General features: G+C 44.5%; 1 protein-coding gene across 4 annotated transcripts in view; it reads right to left on the reverse strand.

Moving 5' to 3' along the window:
* The window catches only part of LOC146798907 (inverted formin-2-like), a 368,077-nt gene that overhangs the window by 207,080 nt on the left and 135,108 nt on the right, over window positions 1-25,889 (reverse strand). For all 4 annotated transcript variants that reach the window (XM_085626263.1, XM_085626262.1, XM_085626261.1 and 1 more), the window contains exon 3: window positions 15,161-15,276. In XM_085626263.1, the coding sequence (XP_085482389.1) occupies window positions 15,161-15,276 (116 nt within the window). The remainder of the gene's footprint in view (window positions 1-15,160; window positions 15,277-25,889) is intronic.

Here is a 25,889-nt window from a genome sequence, read left to right on the forward strand (position 1 = left end):
GCATTACATTCACACATTTCATAGACGTCCACATTAGAACAGAAGAAAATAACAAGGGCTTACAATCTTTAGCACAATGAACATTTATTTTTTAAGCATGCCAAAATATAATTATTCTGTAGGAGACACTGGAAACTGGATGAATTTTGATGATGTAGATCGATCAAAGTATAGAATCAACCGAAACAGAAGCTGTACTCAATAGAGAATTAAATGCAGCCAACATTAAGGTGAGGAAATAGAACTGCATTGTCTCACTGCAGGTTAGAATCTCTCTTGTGATGCAGTGATGGAAAACGGTGAAGGTGTTCAGGCTGCAGTGTTTAGTCATACTGACTTCAGGATAATTTTTGTGCATCTGCTTAAAGGTTTTCCCTCAGAATGCACTGAAGTCAGAAACAGAAGAGAGCGGCTCATGCTACCTTGCTATGTCGCATATATGGCAGCTTCCAAAGAGGAAAGCCCTCGAGCCACAACAGTTTCAAGAAGTCAACAATCAGACATAACTAATTCCGAAAGATTTTCTTTACAGTACCAAAACCAACTTACAAGGAAACATGGGCAAAGAACCAATTGAAGTGGCCGTATGTTATGAAATAGTACGACAGGCTTTAGCCTAGGCATATCCACAAGTTTCTGCTACTATCAGGTTCTGGATCTGTCCTGGACTTATTCATTGATGAGATATAGATTGTCTACGTGATGATGTAACTAAAATTTGGAATTCTATTGACAAATCAACCATTGCAGATAAGACTGTTTGGTACTACTCTCTCATGTGCAACTTCTGCACCCTTTTCTGTGTAAGTGAATTTAGAACAGTAAAGAAAGTTTCAGAGTCAGTCCCATGACCAGTCTTCAGCCTTGTGGCTCAGCTGGGGGTGAGTTCTACCAAACCTAGATACAACAATATGGGCGCACAAATCCAGGGATATCAGGAGACACATCTCACCAATGGTTCAGCAAGGATGCAGGAATTCATCAGTAGATCAGACAAAGAAATTGTTCAGTTCCAGGCAGAATCTTTTCTTGGAGTGGATCAAGTAAGGTGTTAACACGGTCAAACTAATCAGTCATTGGTGATGAAATCTTACAAATCATAGTTAAACCCCCAGTCTTCTACATCCCAGTTTTGCAGATAAGTAATGCACTTTTTTTCTCGGGTACTGGCTTGTGGTATAAAATGCACCCCAGAGCTCCATACAAAATTGTGAATCCCTGTCTCAGGTTTTAAGAGCTTTCTATTGCCTCCAAAACACATGTGGCCCTTCCATTTCAACTCCATGGCCTCACAGCAAGTCTCCTCGCCTCTCCTGGCACTTGATCCAGGCCTCATTTCCGGGAGCGTGGACTCCCTTCTACAAGTGGAAAGGTGCTGATGAGTATTTTCAAACTTGGCCACACTCATATGTTTCCTCCCTCCCATCCTGGGCATTGTCTGTTGTAGGAAGGTCATCCTTTCTGCCCTGGTCACCCCCATTTTTTGACTGATGCTGGTGGTTACTGACTTTGAAAATGCCCTGGGCTCTGCTAACCAGGACCAGTGCTCTGTCTTCTAAAGGTATATGGTAATTGGTATAATTCTAAGTGGCATAGCCATCCTACCATTACGTCCCTAGTATTTGGTAGGGCATGGAGGTTTGAGACCCCAGTAGACTTAGTGCACTTAAGTGTGCACTGCTGTGGTGTCTGGTGTCATTTTAAAGCTAGGCCTGGTCCCAAGCTACCTTTTTATTACTTAGAAGTCATCTCTAAAGTCTGGCCTAGGTGCCCCAAGGGTAGGGTGCATAATTATTAAAAGCAGGGACAGTATAAATTATGTTTTATATGCCCTGGGAAGGAAAAACACAGATTCTTTCCCGATTGAAATGCTGCTAGCCCCATAGGCTAACATTAAACTTAATAAAGTCTATCTTTGCCTTGGAGCTAGCTAGCAATATGATTCAGAGTATCAAATTAATGGTCACATTAAATGAACAACTTACTAAGCAGGTGTGGCTCCTCCGTTAAGGCGGAGGAGCGTCGCCCCACTGAGGAGGTCAAAAAGGAAAAAAATAAAATGATAACTCATGGTTATTATAATTTTCTTTTTCCATTCTTGCTCAAAAGGGTAGGGGCAGGGCGGGGCTGGGCTCTGACAAGGAGCTGAAGGGAGGAGTGGTTTCCACTCTCTTAAGTGCGCATGATGGTTTGGCCGGCCGTTTCAGGTCTGTCAAACCGTCATGCGCACTTTGCATTTTCTCCACCCAGGCTGCATTACAGCCGGGTGGAGAACTTGCCCAAGCTCCCACTGCCTGTCTGAGCACTGAACCCAGGTGCTCGGACCAATCTCAATGCTGCATTGCAGTGTTGTGATTGACAATGGGGAGCGTGGGTGCTTCCTGTTCCTGCCTTGGAGCGGGCGAATAGGACTAAGAGGCGGCAGCAGAGAAAAGGTACGTGTTTATTTATTTTTCACATTGTATCCCCCCCCACCCGCAACTCACCCCCTCTGACCGGCATTAGATAGCAGCCGCCACTGTTGCCAAGGTTAGAGTTAATGTAACTATTAAAGGAAAGGGGTTTTAGAACTTACCATCCTGAAGTTACCTAAAATTGCCCTGTAGCAGCCTTTTCTGAATGGCCAGCCTTTGACAGCCTGAGCCAAGTTACTCCCTGAGAAGGTGTGAAGAGGTCTGGGGCTGAAACAATACAATCATTTGGTGGGAGGAGATTTGCTTCCTGGAGAAGCCAGTGAGAGGAAGGGGGCTGGGGAGATAAGTTAGACTTCAAATGGAGAACGGATGTCATAGGACCGAGGCCAGCCCCACTTCCTTGATCCCCAGGCAGATGGGAGCGCCCCCTAATCAGATTAGGAGAGTGGCTGGAAGGGGAGTGTAACCAAGTGTTAGTCAGAACTTTTGGGTTGTGTAACACAGACACACATACTAAGGAAAATCTTATTGATTTTGGGAAAACAGTGCATGATGGGTCAAAAATATGCCACACTTCATAGGAAGTGCCCATAGCAGAGGGAGGTAACTTTAACCCTATTGGCTGGGGTGTCCCCGTCTTACGAGCCCAGAATGGAGGATAATTATATGATTTCTGCAGGAGCTCCTCAGAACATTGCCTGGAACATCAGAAGCATGAGTGCCTCAGAACACTGCCTGGAATATCAGAAGAAGGACTGCCCTGCTGGACCCTTGGACTGCACCACAGAAGGCTTGCACTCAAGAAGACGGAACCTGCTGCACTCACAAGGCCCACAAAGAAAAGACTGTCTGATTCAAAAGAAAAGGAGTGGACTCCCTGATAAGCAACAGGTACAACAAAGCTGGAAAAAGTCACCTGCAAGGCGAAAGAGAGGATCACCCCAGCTGACCAGTTGCAACTGGATTTTTCCTGGACTGTTCCACTTCCTCAAAGGAACTCAGAAACAACCAGAAGTCAAAGTTTTGAAACTTTCTGGTTTTGCAGAAAAGTTTCAGGAGGAGATCGCTCAACGTTTAGAGTCAAGCCGGACCATGCTGGTTTGTCCTGGTGAAAGCTCCTCACCATCAACATCGGAGACAAAGACTTCCAGACGCTCACTGAGGCATTGCGCTGCAGCAGGCCGGCATTGTTGAATCAAACTTTGGATCCGAAAAAGCCGGCCAAAGTGCCCTTAAAAAGAGAAAAGCTCCATGAAAAAGGCTAAGTCCAAAGGTAAACTTCTGACTGGGACCTAGTCCTCAGCCTATCTGACCTGCGCACTATTGTGGCCGGCCTAAACTTTTGACTTTGTCCAGGGGAAGCGCAAACTGATAGCAAGAGTGGTGTTTTAAGCTTTTTGGTGTTACAATGCACAAGGAGGCTCTTGTTGTATTGACTATACATTAATGGACATAAGGCTATGATCCCAAGTTGTCCATATAGAGGTGGTCCAGTGGCAGGATAGTAACCATAATTCCTTGGACCTCACTTTGAGCCCATTGGTATTTAATATTCTATCTCATAATATCAAACCATTTGATAAGAGGCTTATACCCGCAAATAATCGCTGTACGCTGAGGTGGAGTGTCATTGCCACAATCCCAGCTATACAGAAGCAGATTTATGAGGTTCTTGCCACGGCACTAGAAGCTGTGCTAATGTTGGGGGGGTATTCTTTGGTAACTGCCTTATAGGGGGACCTCAATATTATTCATAATACTATGTTCCATTCCTTAAGGGAGCTCTTTATGGTAGAGTCTAGGACCCTTCCTACGATGACAAAACAGCCGTATGGTATACCAAGGCCTGTAGGTTAGCCCAGAGTACCCTGACGGCTGCTATTAAATGTAGCAAAAGAGTTTTAACTAAGGAGTCTAGGTCCTCCTATAAAGCTCCACGGACAAAGGCTAAGCGCAAGATCGAATTGGCCAAATGGGAGGCCTTGCTGATGGCAGTAAAAAGAGCCTGCTGCCCCAATAAATTGAATATTAGTGCAGCAGCCTGCGCCAACCAATTCTCTGGGCTGTATGCTGGTGGGTTTGGTGGAGCAGCCAAACCCTGCTCGAATTGAACAACGGCTGTCGTAATTAAACCGATAGGGGACAGCTGTGTAGAGAGTGTCATCCATGGGGTGGGTTCGTCCAACCAGGATGATTGTGATATTCATCCAATTACTACTAAGGAGGTGGCTAAAACGATTGATTGGATTACTTCAGGGAAAGCACCACGGCTGGATAAGGTACTGTTGGGATCTGTTTAAAGCCAAGAAGGACAACTGGGGCCCCTATTTTGCCTGTACTTTAACTGCATCTTGGAAGGGTTGTCAATTTCCTCTGCGTGGGTAGGAGCAGAGAATGCTCAGATTTAAAAGAAGGGTCTAAGGTGCCTTCCATTCAACTATCAGCCAATCATCCTTATTGACAGCTCGCAGAAGCTCTTTAGCCAAATATTGTTGGACCGGTTGTATGAGTGGATTGAGGATGTGGGCTTGATAACTCCATACGAGCAGGGTTTAGGGCGGGGACTAGTAACACTCACCAAGTATTTTGATTGCAATAAACTTACTGGAAATTTGTTGATTTGGGAGGTGGATGTCTCTTTGTAGTCTTCTTTAACCTTTGGTCGGCTTTTGACCTTGTTCAGAGGGAGGCCCTGGGAAAGTCTTAATTGACCTGGGAGCCTTAAAGTACCTTGTTGATGCCATCATCAGGTTGCACCAGATGAACAATGCACAGGTCAGATGTGACATCCTAGGGCCCCTACCCTGTTCTTATTATATTTTAACAACCTGGAGGCCCATCTAGAGTTGTGCAAGTATGATGCCCTTAACTGGCCCTACAGAAAGGTCCCAGCACTCCTGTTTGCAGACGACACCCTACTGGTCTCCAAATCTCCCATTGGCATACAAATTCTGCTGGACCAGTTTGGTGTCTTTTGCAGGCACAGAGGGCTCGAGATCAATCTTAAAAAGATTAAGTATATGGTCCTGAACCCTTGCCAGACAAAATGCCCGCATCCATTTCTTGATGGTGTCCCTTTGGAGACAGTATGCACTTTTGAATATCTGGAGTACACACTTATGGAGCACTTTAGTTGGTCTGCACATATCCAGAAGAGTACACTTAAGCTGGAGCACTACACAGGAGGCATCCTGAGGGTCTTTCAGAGCTCTAGCTTTCGGGCGTTATCTCCGGCCCTCCAAATTTACAAGCATTCGGGGGATCGATATACGGAGGAGAATTATAGGGACAAGAGAATGTTAATGATTTAGAGTTGGTGGAGAACAGATTTCTTTTACTTTTAACTATTCTCCCCTCTAGTACCCCACTTCTCCCTCTCCGGCTAGATATTGCCCATAGATTGATCACCCATAGAGTGGGCCTTAGGCCCTTGTTGCACAGGAGAAGGGTCTGGGCCTCTGAAACTCCAGTGCCATATTGAATGGGATTGAGGAGATCCTAAGGCACATTGGGGCCACTAGGATCCCTTGGTTTGGATTCATCAAATCTTGCTTGACTGAGCTTGCATGTGAGCATCTGTGGGCGGACCCTAAGACTGCTTGTAGCATACCAAAGTCTGTCTTTAAGGGGATCTATTGAATGTATTAGATGGAGGACTGCATAAAAAATGGAAGTGTGGGCCCTCTGACTTTAGCTTTTGTAGAGTTTAAAGATGTGTACTTCCTGAAAGAGTAAAAGGATGCCATTGAGCCCCTGCCCACAAAAACCCAGTGTATCAAATTTTGTATTGAGACTTTTCCGCTTCATACTTTTACTACCAAATGGCAATGTCCCTCTATCAATCCTGAGAGGACTCTCCCCTTCTGCCCTGAGTTAGGAGTCCACTGACCATGTTGTGTTTCTTTGCCAACCCTATCATAATCACAGGAGGAAATGGATACTTCTGCTGTGCTGTAGCATGGGGATTAGAGATTATAGGTCAGCTTCTAGGATTCTACGATTCAATGCAGCACCTCCAACTGTATTTGCTGTCACTAGCTTCCTGTTGTGTATGTGGAGATGTAGGCAGAGAAGGGTACAGTCTTGAATGCTGTGCCAGCATTATGTAGATTTGCAATGTCGATTTGGGGGACCACCATACAGTCAATGTTTTTATTTCTACAATGAAGTGGACACATTATCAGTGTTTTACTCATTTGTTTAACTGAGCCTGGATTTTTTGTAGTTTGTATTTCTTGCCTTTCTTTTAAGAAATTATTCATGGACAATGTTTACATGCTGCTAGTATGCTGCTAATTATGGGTAATGTTTGCATGAATTTTTTTTAGTCAATGGTTTTACTGATAGTTTATGTCTTTGTGTATTGATGTTTTTATTCATATGTGCGTTTATGCCATTAATTGCTGAATAAAGTTTCGACTGATTTAATCTTTTAAAATTCATGTCTCAGGCTCCCTACTTTGGAATTTTGTCATTTTACTGTTGTTTTAAAGAGAATATGCTCTAGTTTTATAAATTAGTTTTGGATTTTCATTATTTATAGTCTAATACGTCTTTATTTTTTGGTAATATTAAATGCTTTACACATACCCGTCTCCTACGTTAGGCATGACTGCTTGTTTGCTAAGCTACCAAGGGTGGAGAAAGGAGTAATTACTGAGACTTCACTAGACCTATTAATGATTGTGGTATTAGTACTATCTGAAGGTGAATACCCTCGCCTACTAATAATCCACTTTCCTACATGTGGCCTGTTTGTACTAGCATCTGAAGAGCAAGAACAAAACATGTGAAATTGGTGCAGTCCTAGACGGGAGTGTGTACACTTTCTGAAAGGCACTTGAGTTGAGGTCCCTTTTGCCCAGTGCTTATTCCAAGCCAGTAGTTTCCAGTTGCTTGGGTACAGCATTTGTCAACACCAACACTTAGGTCAATCTGACACAAGGAGGCGCTATTGTCTAATACAAAGAGGAGTACCATAACATTTTGTTTTATCAATTTAAAAATAACTAATAACTACCGCCCAAGCAAATGTCATAGCTTTGGGGGCCTAGAATAGTCTGAACTGGTACACTTTTAGGTGTGTGATGGTTAGTGTATTGTTGTGGGAAGTTCAGACCAGCCTGGTCTTGCGGTGTTGGAGTCTATTTACACAGTCCAAATAGCGGTTCATCTGGAGCCGCGGTGGAGTCCACCATGGAGATCTTCTTGCAGGCGCTCAGGCTCCGGTAGACGGCAAATCTGTAAATACTGGGGATGAACTTGGTGGATGATGGCCTTTCCTTGGAGGCGATGATGCTTTCCAGGTACCAATAGCCGAGCAGCTTCAGACTTGCCTCTCCTGCCTGGACTCCCCACTCACAGTAGTCTCCTGCAGGGCCTTCCTTTCAGGCTGCCATGGGATCGTGTGGACTGTGCGGGCCTCTTGTAGGCCACACGAAGGCATCGCTGAGGAACTGCCAACAGGACCACAGCCAAGTTGCTCATGCAGCCAAAAGTGGTGGTGTCTCAGAGTCTATGCGCTCTCGCCGTCAGGACCCAGTTTCTATGCCTTCCTCAGATGGTCTTTGGGTGACCAGTCCCCATCTGCGACCTCCATGCTTCCCGGTGCCAGTCATGGAGCTGCTGCAGACATCTCTTTGGTTCCGATTCCCCTCTCACAGGAACTTCATTAAGGCTCTTGTCCTTGGATTGCCCTGTGACTGCGTGGGCTGTGCAGGCCTTTTGTAGGCCGCGCTGAAGGGGTCACTGCAGAACTCCCAACAGGGCCACGGCCAAGCCACATGTAACCCCAAGGGTTGATAGTCCAATGGTTGGGTGTGCTCTTCAGCAGGCTTCAGGTTTACAGGGGCACATAGAAGTTTCCTGGGTGGCTAGCTTCCCATGGTGCAAGGAGTGCCTCGTTGACCTCTGGATTTTTCCAGTGTTTGGATCCACTCTGGTGGCACAATGCTCCTCAGATGTTCTTGGTGATGATGATGAGGAGGATGATGCATGTGGATGATGGATGCAATAATTTTCAGTTGGCCAAGCAGGTGGCAATCTCTTGCTTTGGTGACCTCATGGAGTGAGGACTCGAGGAAGTTCGTGGCCACTTGTGGTTGTCTTCTAGCAGGTGCCCTTGCCAGATGTGGTGCCATCGATGCCAAGCAGCCAGTGACAGGTGAGTAGACTGTTGCACTGTGAAGCTTGGGGCCTGGATGCAGATCGTGCTTGCTGGCGGCTTACAGTTGGTCCTCCCGCGAAGCTGTCTCCAGTGACGTCCCTGCACCCTGGTGGCTAGCTTGTGATGATGATCACCTTCTCCGCTGCTGGCACAAGTCCTCTGTCCTTTCGCGATTCTCCTTTTCCCACTTGCGTGCCTGTGAAGGTTGTTTGCCCAGTGGTGTCGTGCCACTCTCCTTTCCTCCTTCGCAGCATTGCGTCCTGCTGTGCTCCTCTCCTTCTTCCGATGAGGTTTGTCACTCAGATGTGGTGTTCTGTCATAGGTCTCATATTTGTGCCACATGGACATCTCGCTGGTCATGTCAGGTTCTTGGGACGGTCTATACTTTGCTGCTGACCAGTCGCAGGTCTGTCCTGTTGGTAGGACGTGCTTCTTTTCCTTGAGGACCTCTTGCAGGCCCCTTCCCCTCCTTAGGGGTTTTTGCAGTGCTTCTCGGCCAGGATGTTAGGTTACCTCTTCGCTCAAGGGTGTCGTGCTTGTGCCTCGAGGCTGCCCTGTTGTGGCGTTTGAACGTGCCTCTGTTCAGGCATGTTTGGCAGGGTCAGTCACTTCGAGTGACATGCTCCTTGCTTGCTGTGTGAATGTGGCATACGGCCATGTGTCGCCTGTCGTTGGAGCACATGTTGTGGTGGCAGCTTGCAACGTGGCGTGTGCAACTCTCCTCTTGCCTGCCTGGGGCCACTGGCGACTCTGTCTTGAGGCAGTGTAAGGGAGGACACTGTGCTGTCTTTTGACCCTCTGCGGGGCTTTGCTGGTGCAGTGGAGATGTGGAGGCTCTCCCTGCTGCCTTCAGCATTGCCTCTTCTCTTCGTAGAGGTCTCTCTCACCTGGGCGCCTGCCCTTGCTGTTGGGTCCGCTGGTGCGGCCTTCTGTTCACCTCAGCTTCGCGCGTGCAGTCTTCGTCCTGGGAACCCTCTTCTGACACTTGGTGTGCATGCTCTTCTTTCCTGCGGTGGTGGCTCATTGCCACCCGGGGCTTGCAGTGCTCAGTTTATGATGCTCTCCTCTTCATGCTAGGCACCGCGTTTTCTTATGTTCTGTGGCTTGTGCTTCTTGGGGGCTCTTTGCTGCTGCTGTAGTGATCTACTCATTCATATACAAAAGACAATGTGATGTGGAGGAACAGATATCCAAAGCATTCACAATAGGGTACATTTAATTACTGCTATGCATAGGATCTTAATCCCATCAGGTTCATGTAAATATCCAAATAAATCACATTTGTTATTCATTCCAGGTCAAAACCATATTTTATTTCTTATTTCAGATCTGGTGAGGACCAATGTTCTTTTTTTCTGCCAATATTAAGACAATCAAACAAACATATATACACCATACATATAAAACGCATACAAAATTACAAATGATCAAAAATAATAATAATTTCCTGGACCCCAAATTTTGTAAGCAAGTGCGCGTTCCTAAAAGTATGTTGCGATCCATTGTGAGGTAACCCTTATGCACAAGTGAGGTATCTTCTCCATCTCAAAGCAAAGTTTTTTATGTACAAGTCCGTAAATATATATTAATTTAATATTCGACGGATTCTTCCTTTTCCGGTTGTCGATGCATTTCAGCCCTACTATTTGGACCTCATCAGGACAGGGGTACGAGGAACAACCTAAAGATGTCGTGTAATTGCCAAATTATAGGGCAAAGGCAACTCCTGTCAAAAAGCATTGTCACACTGGTTTTAATCCAGCCTCAATTCTGTAACAATCCTCAATTTAGAAAAATATACGGGAATGGACTATGTTTGCACTACACTATACTCCACAGCGTGTGGCCATATGCATAACTTTCTCCTATTTTGCCCGAATCTCTGCGTGCGCCTGATGCACTGCATCACCTGGGTACAACGGTGTCTGTGGTGGGTATGCTTGTGGAGCACTCAGCATCAGTCCTGGCTGTGTCTCTCACAGCCTTCTTCTCCATTTCGTGGACTTGCTGCTTTGGTTACCGTTGTGGCTATTTACTGCTGGGGGCTTGCATGAGTATTTCTTTGCTTGTGGTGTTGCCAGACAGCCACTGGGATTGTGTAGCGCTCACTTCTCTCATTGGAGATGTTCCTTCCTCATTGTGTGGCTTCTTCTCTTGGGTCAGTCTCTTCAGTCCTTGGTCTTTGTTTTGTGACACTCTTGCAGTTTCAGCAATTCTGGGTGGAGGCATGAATTGGGAGTTTCCCAAACGGCTCACTCTTCTAAGCTGATTCAGGTGCGTTTGGTAGGGTGTTACAGTACAGTGGGGCCTTCTGCTGCTTAGGTGAAGGTTGCTAGGCACTGCAGGCTATTTAGTCATGTGGAGTGGCATGTCCCTTTGAACATCTTTGGCCTTTTAGGTGCTACTTCATGCTAGTCATTCATTATTGGGCTGCAGGGCAGCATGTTCCCTTTAGTTGGCCACATCGGGGGCCACCTTATTTTAAAACAAGTCACATTTCTTTTCGTTCTTTAGGTGTGGTAACTGTAATGGCTACTAGGTGGCACTGCAACACTATACTTTACAAAGCCCCGGTAGTCTGTCTTAAAACTGTGGGCAGTGCAGCTTTCACATGCAAAAGAGAGGCTGCTCTCGCTGCTGTGGGCATTCCAATGAGGTAAGTAGGGGCACTGCGGGCATCACGCTGGGCAGCTGGGCGGCTTTTCTTTGGGACAACCGATGTCCCTGAATCACTTACTTGGTCAGGTCAGGACCCTTGTCAGGAGACAGTCCTTCTGCCACTCAGTGCTGCCACTTCAAAAGTGGGCCATGGTAGCCTTTCGCTTGCTGCCGGCTGTTGCATCCCTCGCCGGTCACAGGAGTGATTGGCAGTCTGCTTTAAGCTGTGGGTTGCACAGGGATTTGCAACACGGAGGCTTTCACCATAGGCAGGCATTATTGAACCTGTCCGAGATGCCGCCCAGTTGTCTCTTACTGGCAGTGGCAGCACAGTTGCCGCACCGCCTCTCAGGGCCTGTCCTGGCTTTGTGGGTCACTTCCCGCGCAGAGTTGAAGCCTTGAGCATTTAGCGCCCACAGTGCTAACTGCGGCTAATTTTCATGTTGACCCCTGTCAGGGCCTCTGCCTTGAGTCAATGCGGTAAGTGGTGGGTGGTGCACCACGTCAGGGGGTGTCTGTGAAGAAGGTAGGGGACCGAATTCACGGTGGTTGACTGACGCAGCACTTAGCATTCTTTTCTGCGCTTCATCATGTAATCTAGTGAGGCCGAGGGCAGGGTGTGCTTTTAACTTCCGAAGGCGCTTAACTTCAGTGGGGCCACTTCACTCAAAGTCACTTACACAGCTCTGCTGCAATACAACACCGCATTGATACTGCTTTGCTTTTCTCCTCTGTGGGCTGGCAAGGGTTAAAGTTGCTGGTTCTACAATCTCTTTGGGAGTGGCAGGGCCGCTGGGTCTCTTCGCTCAGTGTGAGGGCGGTGTGAACACTCATTCGCAGCAGTGACTGCTTCAGGCTCCTGGCTGCAGCCAGGCTCATACAGGTAATAGCTTTGACACTCGGAGCAGTGGTGCAGCTGGTGAGTACTCTGCTTCATTGGTACAGCTTTTCTCCCTTCGGGATTGACTGTAGCCTGCTGAGGAACCATACTGGTTCTTCACACAGTGTGGAGCATGGCTATGTCAAGCCCTGGCATGCCTTGCAGTCCCCCACCGATGTCTCAATCTTTCTGCTCCAGTATCAGTCGTGTTAGCAGTGGATGCGGGTGTGGCTTAGGCTACTCTTCCTCCCATGAGCAGAGTAAGTGCCAGCAAAGTACGCAGGGTTAGGACCGCCTCGTCGCCATTGTAGTGTTGCGGGCCCTTGGACCACGTGCTACTAAGGTGAATGACACAGACACATGAAGCATTCTGGATAACTGGCACAGGGCACGTGTGCCCGACCCCTTTTATATGCACAGCCACCTGACTGGTGACACCTGTGATGGGTGGGTGTATTGTGTAGGGTGCAGACACAAGGCTGAACACTAGAACGTGTCCAGCAGGGCACTACAATTAGTAGCTGTATTGGTGCTGCCATTGGCAGCGGCAATAGTTGTCGCACGCTGCGGTGGCCTCCTGACAAGGGCCCTGGCTCTTATTTATTTACAAATTGAGCAGTGCTCTTGCCCTCTGGTTTCCAAATGGTATCTCCACCTGTAAAGTTAACACTTCAATTATCAACGTCTTTACTTCAAGAATGTGCTCCGTGCAAAATAGGCACCAGAACTTTCTGTACCAGTCTTTCAGCTCAGTGATTCCGATCGAAATAATGCAATGACCACGTGCTCCGCTGTTTCTGCGACATTATTACCAGAAGGAATGTCCATAATGTCTACTGTGACAGCCGGATGTATGACGTTACAACGCACACTTTTACAACGCATGCACTTACAACGCATTTTTTACAACGCATAATCCATTACAACGCATGACATTACAACGCATGACACTACAACGCATTTTTAAAAAATACCTTTACAACGCACTACCATTACAACGCATACTACCTTTACAACGCATACCATTACAACGCATAATATTAAATTACATTTAAGGTAAGTATTAGATAGTATAGGGGTAAAAATTACTATTCTAACTCCAGGGGGTGCAACAGTAGGGTAAGTGTTGGATAGTGTAGGGGTAAAAATTACTATTCTAACTCCAGGGGGTGCAACAGTAGGGTAAGTGTTGGATAGTGTAGGGGTAAAAATTACTATTCTAACTCCAGGGGGTGCAACAGTAGGGTAAGTGTTGGATAGTGTAGGGGTAAAAATTACTATTCTAACTCCAGGGGGTGCAACAGTAGGGAAAGTGTTGGATAGTATAGGGGTAAAAATTACTATTCTAACTCCAGGGGGTGCAACAGTAGGGTAAGTGTTGGATAGTATAGGGGTAAAAATTACTATTCTAACTCCAGGGGGTGCATCAGTAGGGTAAGTGTTGGATAGTATAGGGGTAAAAATTACTATTCTAACTCCAGGGGGTGCATCAGTAGGGTAAGTGTTGGATAGTATAGGGGTAAAAATTACTATTCTAACTCCAGGGGGTGCATCAGTAGGGTAAGTGTTGGATAGTATAGGGGTAAAAATTACTATTCTAACTCCAGGGGGTGCAACAGTAGGGTAAGTGTTGGATAGTATAGGGGTAAAAATTACTATTCTAACTCCAGGGGGTGCATCAGTAGGGTAAGTGTTGGATAGTATAGGGGTAAAAATTACTATTCTAACTCCAGGGGGTGCATCAGTAGGGTAAGTGTTGGATAGTATAGGGGTAAAAATTACTATTCTAACTCCAGGGGGTGCATCAGTAGGGTAAGTGTTGGATAGTATAGGGGTAAAAATTACTATTCTAACTCCAGGGGGTGCATCAGTAGGGTAAGTGTTGGATAGTATAGGGGTAAAAATTACTATTCTAACTCCAGGGGGTGCATCAGTAGGGTAAGTGTTGGATAGTATAGGGGTAAAAATTACTATTCTAACTCCAGGGGGTGCATCAGTAGGGTAAGTGTTGGATAGTATAGGGGTAAAAATTACTATTCTAACTCCAGGGGGTGCATCAGTAGGGTAAGTGTTGGATAGTATAGGGGTAAAAATTACTATTCTAACTCCAGGGGGTGCATCAGTAGGATAAGTGTTGGATAGTATAGGGGTAAAAATTACTATTCTAACTCCAGGGGGTGCATCAGTAGGATAAGTGTTGGATAGTATAGGGGTAAAAATTACTATTCTAACTCCAGGGGGTGCATCAGTAGGGTAAGTGTTGGATAGTATAGGGGTAAAAATTACTATTCTAACTCCAGGGGGTGCAACAGTAGGGTAAGTGTTGGATAGTATAGGGGTAAAAATTACTATTCTAACTCCAGGGGGTGCATCAGTAGGGTAAGTGTTGGATAGTATAGTGTAATATTATGCGTTGTAATGGTATGCGTTGTAAAGGTAGTTTTTAAAAATGCGTTGTAGTGTCATGCGTTGTAATATCATGCGTTGTAATGGATTATGCGTTGTAAAAAATGCGTTGTAATGGTAGTGCGTTGTAAAAGTTGCGTTGTAAAGGTTGTTCCCCGTGACAGCCATATCTTATTGGTCTTAGTTCACGTTAAGTGAACACTTTAGTTTCCTGAACGAGGATTTATTTTCTCATTAACTACAGAGAGGCTCCTCGGGAGTCCATTGATACTGTGCTTTTGGGGCAGCGCTGTCCTTGCCAGGCAGAAGCGGGAGGAAACCCGATTACTGACATTTCAAGGAATTTAGATAGATGAGGTAGTACCACACCCACCACAAACAGAAAGCAAATGCCATCCCTCAGAAAAAGGCCAGAGGAAACACAAACAAACGTGGAAAAACTGTGTGGTAATATAATAATGATAACAGCGAGCTTCTGCCCCCACTCTATATCAGCGTTTTAACTTTTAACAACCCGTTTTATGCTTCTGAAAAAACACATACTATAGTTTCATCATAATTAAGATGCTACTATATTAAACTACATCAGTGCATCCCTTATTGCTAAAAGATAAATCTAATCCATGTTGCACCCACCTTGTAATGATCCAGGGCATCCAGAGCCAATGTGTGCCCCTTCGACGAATACATGCACAGGGCAGCCAGAAGCTCAAACACCTGTTTTTTCACCATAACATTTGATGTATCCAAAGCTGCAAAAAACACAAAGTATAAATATGTATTAAAACAGGTTTATAAATTAAAGAACATCTTACTGATTGCCTAATTGAAGTACCAAGATTCAGAAAGTCCAAAGGGATGACATTTACTGACTTATATAATGTAATAAACGGAACGCTCATAAAAAATGTCTTATGAAGGTGCCTGCGTGTTTTTAGCAATAGACATTAATTACCTAATACCAATACCGTTCAAGTAGTAAAGATAGAGCTTGCACTGCAGACATTACTGAGTAGGAATTTGGAAAAAATTAAAAGAGCCATGGGGGAAAATGGGGAGTGGGTGGGTGAAATGGTTAATTGGTGTAGAATAATTTTTTAGGTCGACCATTCGAGACCTCTTGTATATACTTTGTTATATATACTTTAGTATATACTTATATGTGTATGTACTTTGTGGGCTATGGAGATCAGCCCTAGGACTTGTCTGCTTCGGTGTAGGGACTTTTTTCTGTTCAATTGCCTCTATTTAACTGTCTCGATAGAAAACAACCAGCAGAGGTCAGTAGAATATCAGAATTGCTTTCTGCTGAGGGGCTTTTTTTTTTTTTTCTGGCAACTGCCTCTATTTAACTTTCTTGATAGAAAACAACTTGCAGAGGTCAGTGAAATACCAGAATCACTTTAGCATTCTCTAGATTCCAGTCCATAGAATCAGTTTAGCATTCTCTAGATTCCAGTCCATAGAAATTGTCTTCCACGAGCACCCATAGACAATATTTTTTTCATATCTTGTATTTTCAGTGATATGACTACCGAAGGCCCTGCTTTTATATTAAAAAAACAGAGCTTTGGACTATACCATTTCCCGCTGAAAGGCAATATTTCTCTCCATGTGTTCCCATACCTGGCATGTCATGCAGTTTGGTGCTTACTTTCCCTCCATATTAAAGAACAGTAGATGTTTCAGCACCCAGGCTAATGTGCTGCATAGCTAAATACATATAAGGTCCCAAAGGCGAGACCGATTGCATTGCAAATGCTTGTTTGTACAGCTGGGGAAACAACATCAAAGGAGGGTGAAGGAATGGATTGCAGTAAATCACCACTGAAACCTAACTATGCATTGCAGCTTTTCTTAAAATATGAATTTATAATTAAAAGTCTGCACATCCCGAATCAATAGGTAAGCCATTAAAGTCAGTCAAATTTACATGGCCAATGCTATGGAGCATCTTGGCGCTAGTAGGTGTTGAGTAAGGAGCATAAGGTTGATTTGGTAGGTTTCTTGTCGGTCGTTATGATGGGTATGTAATTTTTTGTCCCAAGTAGGAAACCTAGAAGTAAATTGCGGCTGTACTATATCTACACCGAATAGGAAGAAGGAAGTTGGGAAATGATACTGTGGTCACTTCTATTCAATGTCTACATACTATAAAAGGGAGGAAACGGAGGAATATGTATTGGGGGTGTTGTAAAGTCATACACAGGCTCAAAACACAGATAGGAGTCAAATTATACACTTCTGTTTAAGACGATAGTGCGGTCGTTATGCTGATAGAGCTCAGCATAGCACACTATACGGTGGAAAACAGGACATGGACTACTGTGATAAGTATTCTAATCCACAAAAAAGGGAAAAATGACAATTAAGAAATTAGACAGGGGAAACTTTATCTCTAGAAGCAATTTATGCTGGTTTAGTTGCATTATCGATAACATATCAATACTAGATGATTAGCTGTCTGGCTCAGTTTCCCCTCCATCAAACCCCCGCCCAACCCCCCCCCCCCCCCAAAAAAAAAAAATCAGGGAAGTCATTGAATAGCAGAAAAGATAGGATTTTCACTGAATCGTTTTGAATATATATTTAGGATGTAAAATCAGCTTTGATACGCATGAACCACCCCCGAAGCATAAGTAGACAAAAATGTCTTGGCTCGGGAAGATAGGAATTCAAATTGGTGAAGGTATAAGTAAACCAGGCACTTACTGACTCGGTGGATGATACTATTGGGGAATTATGGGGTAATATATGTTCATAAAATGTAAAAGTAAAACGTAAATGTTAATGAATATACATTTTGAGTACAATTGATGAGAAGTTATGGCGAGAAGTTACAATGAAAGAAGTTAGTTAAGATTGCAAAGCTGGTATGGGCTAGTCAAGAAACTATGCATGGTGGGCCTGTGCAAGTGAGTACCTGCTATAAGTGCATCAAGGGAGAATGCAGGCTACTGCATAAGAACACAGACAGCAATGGAAGAAAACATGGCAACATGTTTGTGCTATGCTTAAGCAGACTAAATAGATGGATAGTCTAGAGAGTGAGAGAAGAACAGGGTCGGACTGGCCTATAGGGCAACCTGGCAGTGCCCGGATGTGCTGGTCTGACAGGTCAGCATGTGGGCTTGCTTTTTTAGCAGTTTCTGGGCCTGTCTTATGGTTATGTAGGCCCATTCTACTGTTGATTTCCAAGAAATTACCACAAACATTTTCTGCAGCATACACAAATGCATGGTCTCACAAAGCTTCCAAAAAAATACATACAGCTCTTCTTTACAAGTTCAAAATGGACCTGATTTGCAAATGTGGGCCATTGTTTAGCTATCTGGTCAGTAATGGGGGCCACTTTTATTGTGGTGCACTGGCCTATTTGTTTATCTAAGTCTGACCCTGGCGAAGTAGGATTATTGAGCTGCTGAAAATTATTGGCGGGTTCGGCTCAGGAGCGGCGGCAAGGCGAATTGATAAGAACAGTGTTCTAGGAAAGAACTGGCTACAGACTACAGAACTTGGAAATGGAGGACTCAGTGGTTCGGGGTACATTTACGGGCTCATTACTAACCAAGGTAGAGGGGGAGATAGAAAATAGTCAGTCATCACAGGAGTAAGAAAATAAAAGGGCCATGTGCATCACAGGCGAGTGACTAAACCAAATCAGAAGTAAAATATCAATTTGCTTGTATATCATAGAATGCACTTGAAAAACATTGAAACATTGGTGAGCTGAACAATTCACTGCAATGTGATCAGCTGTTGACACTCCTCTTTCTCAGAGGGTACCACTTTTACACATACTCTTTTTTTCCCTGGATACTAAAATGCAGTCAATCTATTGGAATCAGTTTAATGCAAGTCAGATTTACAAAGCATAAGGCAGCTTGGAACATTTAAAAACATGCACAGATGCTATCCTACCTGCATTGACCTGTAGTGTGCATGTTGCTTTAAATTGCACTGTTCATTTAGAAAAACAGATCAGAAGAATGAAAAGACAGTTTGTGTTTTTTGTTGTTGTTTAAACTGCAGTTGCAATTGTGCTCAATTACCTACATTTAACCCTGGCTGGTAGCTCTGGCAGCAGACACTATGACTTCTGAACTCAACTGTAATAAAATCATCACATTACAACAGCTATGTCACTTCGTTATTACAGGTGACTAGGAACGTCACAACTGAAATATAAGAGGAGCATTACAGACAGGCTCTAATGCAGGGATTGCAGGCTTTGAAGTGATCTAGATTTCAATGAAGAGGGAGTTTCTTAGTACCCCCAGGAAAAAAATTAACATTCAGTGAGAAAATCTCTTATACCAAGTTATAAAATAATCAAAAGTCTCTGTGTGAGAAGGGTCAGTGGAAGGGTGGTAGCATATCTTAAAAAGAAGCATGTGCTCTCCATATATTTTGATTTTCAAGTGTTTAAAAAAATCAACGGTAGCTACCCGATATTGGATCAACACCCAGAAATGTTCAGAGCAAATAACCATTGCCCGATTGGCAAGAGTTTGCTAGTAACCCCAATTACTTTAGATAGGTGTGGCATCCACCCCATCTCTGGATCACACAAATGACTATGCCACACACAAAACTCTGTAATGCACGTCTCTATTCTATGACATGCAACCGTTAACTGAACTATCATAGACTTTATTGACCACACCCAGACACACCCAAATACTCCCCAACTGATTACATACCTTTGTAAGGAATCCGCTTAGGACCACAAGGGTCCTACTGCACATGATCACACAACACTACATCTCACCCTTTGTTAGATAAAAAAAACGAACAACATACATATATTAGAGTTCATTAATGAGTCATTGAGGTTCTCACAACAATCTTCCAAATCGAGATGTGCAAGGTGAAGGAGTTACACTGTCATCTGGCATCACATTTGTAGACTCAGTTGTTTGACTTGGCTTTTCAGGTGGACTTGTTTCACTTGTGAGGTCTGGAGCTGAGGAACATCAAGGCAGATGTTTGAAATGGGACGAGTCTCTTGAAATGGACTTCCCGGGACGTTGAGCGGTCTCCATATGTCCTTTACCTGTCACGACTCTCAATGGCTCACCATCAAACGGAGTGTCAGTCTTGCATTTTTGTTTTTGCTTGACTAGGACTCGGTGTCCTCCTTCGAAAACTGTGTCCGAAGCATATCAGTGCTTATCTGCATAGGCGTTCATATTTCTTTTGCGAGAAGCATTTGTGACAAGAATCTTCACTGTGTCTGTCTGGTAGTCGGCTCGTGGTCCATTGTGGGAGCTTTGTCGCAATGTCTCTCTCAAAGAGCAAGGTGGCAGGGCTTTCACCTTCCGTGAAATGAGGAGATGACCAATCGACATAAAGGGCTGGACACAAAACTGACAAGATCAATTCCTTCAAGTGCAGCACGTTGATCCAGTTCCTTCAGAGTGCCCATAAATCATTCAACAATGCCATATTCCTGTGGCCAGAGGTGTGCTTTTCTGATGCTTGATGTTCAAACAACTAAGAAAGTCCTTAAACTCTCTGTTATTGAAGGGCAAACCAGTGTCAGATTTGAGGATGGAGGGAACACCCCATGCTGCAAAAAAAATCATCCAGCCCATCGATGACATTGTCATGAGTGGTCTATGATAAATCTTCCATCAAGGGAAAACGTGAGCACTCATCAATAACTACCATGAGATGATGGCCATTATTTAAAGGTAAAAGAAATCAACTACAATTTTCTCTAATGCTGGTTTAGGAAGTTAAGACATGTTTAATGCATGCTGTGAGGTCTTGGGAGACCAGCAGTTACCCAGGTGACATACTTTCAGTTCCTGCTTGACTCGTTCGTCAAGGCGAGGAAACCACACTCTGTCTTTGAGGGCTCTTTTGGTGACTACAGTGCCATGGTTCCCTTTTTGTGCCAGTTCAGTAACTTGTCTCAAGCTCTCGGGTATGACAATTCTTGAACCTTTTAGTATGATACATTCTTGAGTGACAGAAAGGTTTTTCCTGCACAGTCCTGAATTTTTGATATTCAACGTCATCTGTGAGAGGACAAGTATGATTTCTCCGTGATTGCCTTGCAATTATATCCTTGAGTGTGAGCATGTCTCTATCTGTATTGGTAGCAGCAAGGATCCACTCAATGGACAGAGCTGCTGGGGTGCTGGATTTTACTATGAAAGTAATGCATGCTGCAGCCACTTTAGATGTTCTATTGTGATGCTGTAATGGCACGCATGAGGTAATCTGCAGGGTTTTAATCCTTCACTGGCTTATGCACAATAGTGTAATAATACTCTTGTAATTTCAACCCCTGCCTCTTAACGCAAGGGGGCATCCTGGCTTACGGATTTCTGAAATTGGTGAGCAACACCTGGCAGTCAGTGACAAGGGTGAAATGCTTTCTGTACAGAAACACATGAAAAGGTTCACAAGACCACACTACATCTATGCTCTTTTTTTCTGGCTGATAATAGGCACGTTCAGTCTGAGATAGACTTCAGCTGATGTAGGCCACAATGTGTCTTTGAGCATTTGGATGTCCATTGTGTTGAGCAAGGATCACACCCAACCCCACCGGGCTTGCGTCTGCAACAATCTCAGTATGTAACTTTGGATCAAAGTAAGCCATTTCAGTTGCATTTTCAATTGCGTTTTTGATTTTCTTGAAACTTCAATGACATTCAAAGGACCATTGGAAGGGAGCATTCGTCTTTATCGACGCTTGCAATGGGTCACTCACTGTGGCAAAATCACAAATGTATCCGGAGCAATAGCTGGCCATTCCTAAGAAGGATCGCAGCATGGTTACATCTTGCAGGAGACAGGAGGATGACAATGCTTGTACTTTTTCAGGGTCAGGATTCATTACCCCTTTGAACAAAATATGCCCCAAAAATTTGAGTTTGGTAAAACTCGCACTTTTCAGCATTTAACATGAAGCCTGCATCAGCGAGCAAATGACACTTGCTTAAGAGCTTTGTCATGTTCCTTTCGTGTGTCCCCAAACATTAATATATCAACATTGTAGTAAAAAGCATGTGACAGGTTGAATTATTCGGCGAAAGACATCTTGAAAGATTTCTCCAGCCGACAGCCCATCAAAATTGAGTCTTTTGTATCTGAACAAACCAACATGAGCTGAAAAAGTAGTAATGCACCTACAGTTCTCTTCCAGTTCGAGTTGATGGTATCATTTGTTCAAATCAAGACGGGAGAAGACTTTGGCACCATTCAGCTGTATAATCAAGACCTATGTGGACCTTAATGTTTTTCTCTCTCGATTGCTTTGCTTGTCTGGTGCATGTCAAAACAAATGCACACTGCACCTACCCTGTCCTTTTTAGGCACTACCACTATGGGTGAAACCCATAGCGTCGGACCAGTAGAGCACTCAATGTCATGCTTTAATAATGTTTTCAGTTTTCTCAACGGCCTCCTGCAAATGAAAACAAGCAGAAGGGGTCACTGAGCAACAGGACGAATGTCATCATTAATGTGAAATTGAGCCTTCATTGTCTTAAGCTTCCCTAGTCCATGAAATAATAACGGGAACTGACTTACTATTTCAGGATGCGCATTGAGATTGTATTTAATGGATATCAGTACCATGTCAGCAGCAGTGCTGTAAGACAGTAGACATGCACTCGATGAAGTACCTTGGAGAACACAAATGTGTGCTTGTACTGTCACTTTCTTATGCTTCATGGTAGTTACAGATGACACTTGACTTTGCAATGGCATAGAAGCAGCATATGTGTACATCTTTGTTTTCGATGGCGTTAGATGTGGTACCGAAGGCTGTTTGTTTTATTTTTCTGCCTGAAATAGGTTGATTGATGCATCACTGTCTATAATGAAAGTTGTAGGGCAGATATTCACCTTCAGTGTGATCTTGGGGCATCGGCCAAATGAGTCGGGCCTTTTCATGTGGTGCTCTTTCTTCGATTTGTGTTCTTTGCAAGCAGCGCATGTTTTTCTGCGGTCGACATCACCATTGCATACCCATCTTCATCACTCAATGATGACACTTACAAACTTTTGGAAGATAACTTTAATGATGATTGACTTCGTTTAGTCTCTACTTGCCTCAATTGATATTGCCGTTTGGTCTTGAGAGCGTGGCTAGAATGCTGATGGAACTTTCTGGAGCACATTTTCTCTTGTCGTCATGGTGCACTTAATTTCTCTTTTGCTTTGCAGACCATTATGAAATTGTTCTCTCACCCACAGCCCTTGCATATCTGTCCAATGGAGGGACATTTACCTTTGTGTGGAAAGGAGAATCCACATCTGAAACACAGTTTCTTTTTCTTCGAAGACATCGTCTTCTGGGCCTCCACTTTGTGTTTCAGCTTACTTTTCATGATAAACGCCAATTCATTTTGGGTTGTTCCAGCTTCAATATCAGCAGCCGGTCGACTGAGTGTCTCTCTCAGCATGTGTCATCTGAATTAATTTTAGAGGCAACCCTCAATGACTCTGAGACGCATGGATTCTTCGTCATTGAATTCATTGAACTTGCAATGCTTGATGAGGGTATCAAGTCTTCAGACAAACTCATCCATTGTTTCACCAGCTTGCTGTCTTGCCTGGCTGAAAATGTATCTTTCATGGTCACATTTGGCATAGTATTGAACTTGGCTTCCAATGATTCCTTGATTGGACGGTATGATATTTCATCAGCTTGTGATATTTGCTTTATCACTTTTTTCACACCATCACCTGCAAGGCCCTTTAAGTATTTGATCTTTGTCATCTACTTCTTCTAGAGCATCTATGAAGTCCTAGAACATTTCGATCCATGTAGTCCATCTGGCACCAATATTCTGCTTTTAGGTGGTATTAAAAGGCGGTGGTGGTTTCAGGAACACAGCTGTGCCATATTTGGAGCTCTTTCTGTGGCCATTGGAGAATTTCAATTTCTTGAAGATTTTTTGAGTTGTGCTGAGTGCTCCCAGCTGCCTTTTTGGTCAATTCTGCAGGCAGGAACCAACGGCTTTGTAACCACAACCCTGTGTTTGCGCTTGAGTCGTCTTGCTGGATTTTCAGGTTGTACAACGCTTTGTTTATTTGCCACTGGTAAGTAGCCTTTCGCTTCTGGTACCTGATTGCTACTGCCGTTGGCATTTCATTGCACCTGGTTGTCTCTGCCTCTAGTGCTTTCTTGCACCTGGTTGTCACTGCTTTTAGCGTTTCTTCGTACCTGGTTGTATCTGCCTTGAGTGTTTCTGCTTCGTTTTGATGATGGCTCTCGGTTAATCTGTGGTGCAGTATCTCTTCTTTTGGCCTGCCAAGTAGACTTCTGACAGGCTCTCTGACTATGCTCCTTTGTGGTGCTTACACTTTCTTTGAGGGCCTTGTATGAGCCAGAGCGGTGCTTTGACTCCACATACGCCAACCATAGCTTGCTTCTTGGGGCGCATACAGCACACACTAACCTTGGGCGTAGTACTACACTACGCTCACGGAGCGTGCGTAGTTTGCGCTACTACGCAAATTGCATGTAGCACAGTGCAAAAACGCATAGCGTAGAGTTGGGGGCATTTTTTGCTTGCTCGCGGTCCTCAACGACAAGTTGGCGACCGCGAGTGAGCAAAATCAACATCCCGGCAAGACTGTTTCCTTGTTCGCGATCAGCAACATCAAGTAACTTGCTGTAACTTAGCACCGTGTACTTCACACGGGGAGGGCTGTGGCATTACCTCACAGTAAAGACCAGCCTTACTCCACCACCACCGTGCCCTAAGCCAGCAGGATGTTCAAAATCCAAAAGGCAGTGTGAGAGGGGAGGTGTGGGCATGGTGAGAATAGCGGTGCGAGGCAGACTGCTTTGCAGCACGCTGAACGAGCATTGAGCCCTGCTGAACAAGGCAGAGTATGGTACGCGGTGAGCTGTAGGTTGAGCAGGTTAAGCGATCGCTCCTGTTCACATCTCCACTCCCCGACATTCGTTCCTTGCCACCTACCCTAACACTGCTACAGAGACAGGTGATTGTAGTACTCACACTCACATGATTTGCCCAGTCCAGCTTCTGCTGAACAACAGAACTTCTTCCGGGTTTGCAGCGGTTAGGACCACTTAGTAGAGGAAAGAGAAGGAAGGAAGGGAGGGGTGCGGTGATTGTTTTACATGGCATGTACCCTCCATTAGAGGGGGCCTCGTCAGGGGGGTGAGCGCGTATGCAGTGGAGGTGGTCGAGCTAGGTCTTAGTGCGGTATGCGGCCCCATACCTTCGTAGTCACTGCCGCCTCCTCTCCCCTGTATAGCTATGCATAAGGATCTAGAACAGCAAGCTGCCATGCATTAGTACTGCAACCATCTCCTAATAAGGAGACCTTCAAAAATTGGGCCAAGCTAGGGGTGGTCTCTTTGTGAGACTAATCCTTTCTGGCAAATAAAGCAGCCTTAGTTGAAAAAGGATTAAAAAGACCGCAAGAAAACTTCTCTGGCTATCTAGTTTTGTCAAAAGCTTGTGTTAAAACTAAATCTAACCATTTAAGGAATAATTCGACCCATTAAAGTGCTAAAGGGCAAGAATCAGATTTTCTCTTTTTGGGATAAAGAGAAAATGTCCCAAGATGACCTTAATTGTAATCTGGAAAACCCTACAGTACCGGTTGGTAATAGCTCTCCTGAGCAGTCTCTCCCACCATGTATATCAGTAGGAGAAACAGGGGTAACAACCCAGGAGGAAGCACCCTATCTTCTTAAAGCGGTTATTTCCCTCTCGGAATTCGATCTGAAGCATAGTTTAAGGTGCAGTAGGCAAGAGAAGGATAATGCTCCAAAAGCTATGTTTATACCAACAATGACAACTGCTATGCAACTTTTTAGTAGTACCCCATCGGAGCAGTTCATGGTAATCTCTCAAATTTCCACAACTCCAAATCTGGAACTAATTGGGAACCCGTCATGTACTCTCCCAGGACAAGAGTTACAAGTTTCATCTGCTTGGAAAGTATGTTATCTTTCATCCTAGCTCTCTTAGAGAAAATTGCATTCTGACTCTACTTAACCCCTTCCATGCTCATGACGGAATGGTTCCGTCATGAACTCAAGTTCAAGTGTGCTCATGACGAAACCATTTCGTCATGAGCACATGCTCAGAAAATTCCTGTGCTGCAGACAGCACAGGGATTTCCCATTTTTGGGGAGGTGGGGGAAGAGCTTCCCCAACCTCCCCAGGTCTATTTTTGAATTTCGTTGTAATGACAATCGCGCGCATGGCACGCTATAGTCATTGCAACGAAACTAAACTGAAACTTTGTTTCAGTTTCTCAGTTTTGGTGCTTGTGGGGCTATCTCAGCCCCTCGAGCACCGAAAAAGATGGGAGCAGTATCGTTGGAAAGGGGAGGTATCATTTTACTCGGGACACT

Source organism: Triturus cristatus, chromosome 9 (genome assembly GCF_964204655.1).
Source record: "Triturus cristatus chromosome 9, aTriCri1.1, whole genome shotgun sequence".
Lineage (NCBI taxonomy): Eukaryota > Metazoa > Chordata > Amphibia > Caudata > Salamandridae > Triturus > Triturus cristatus.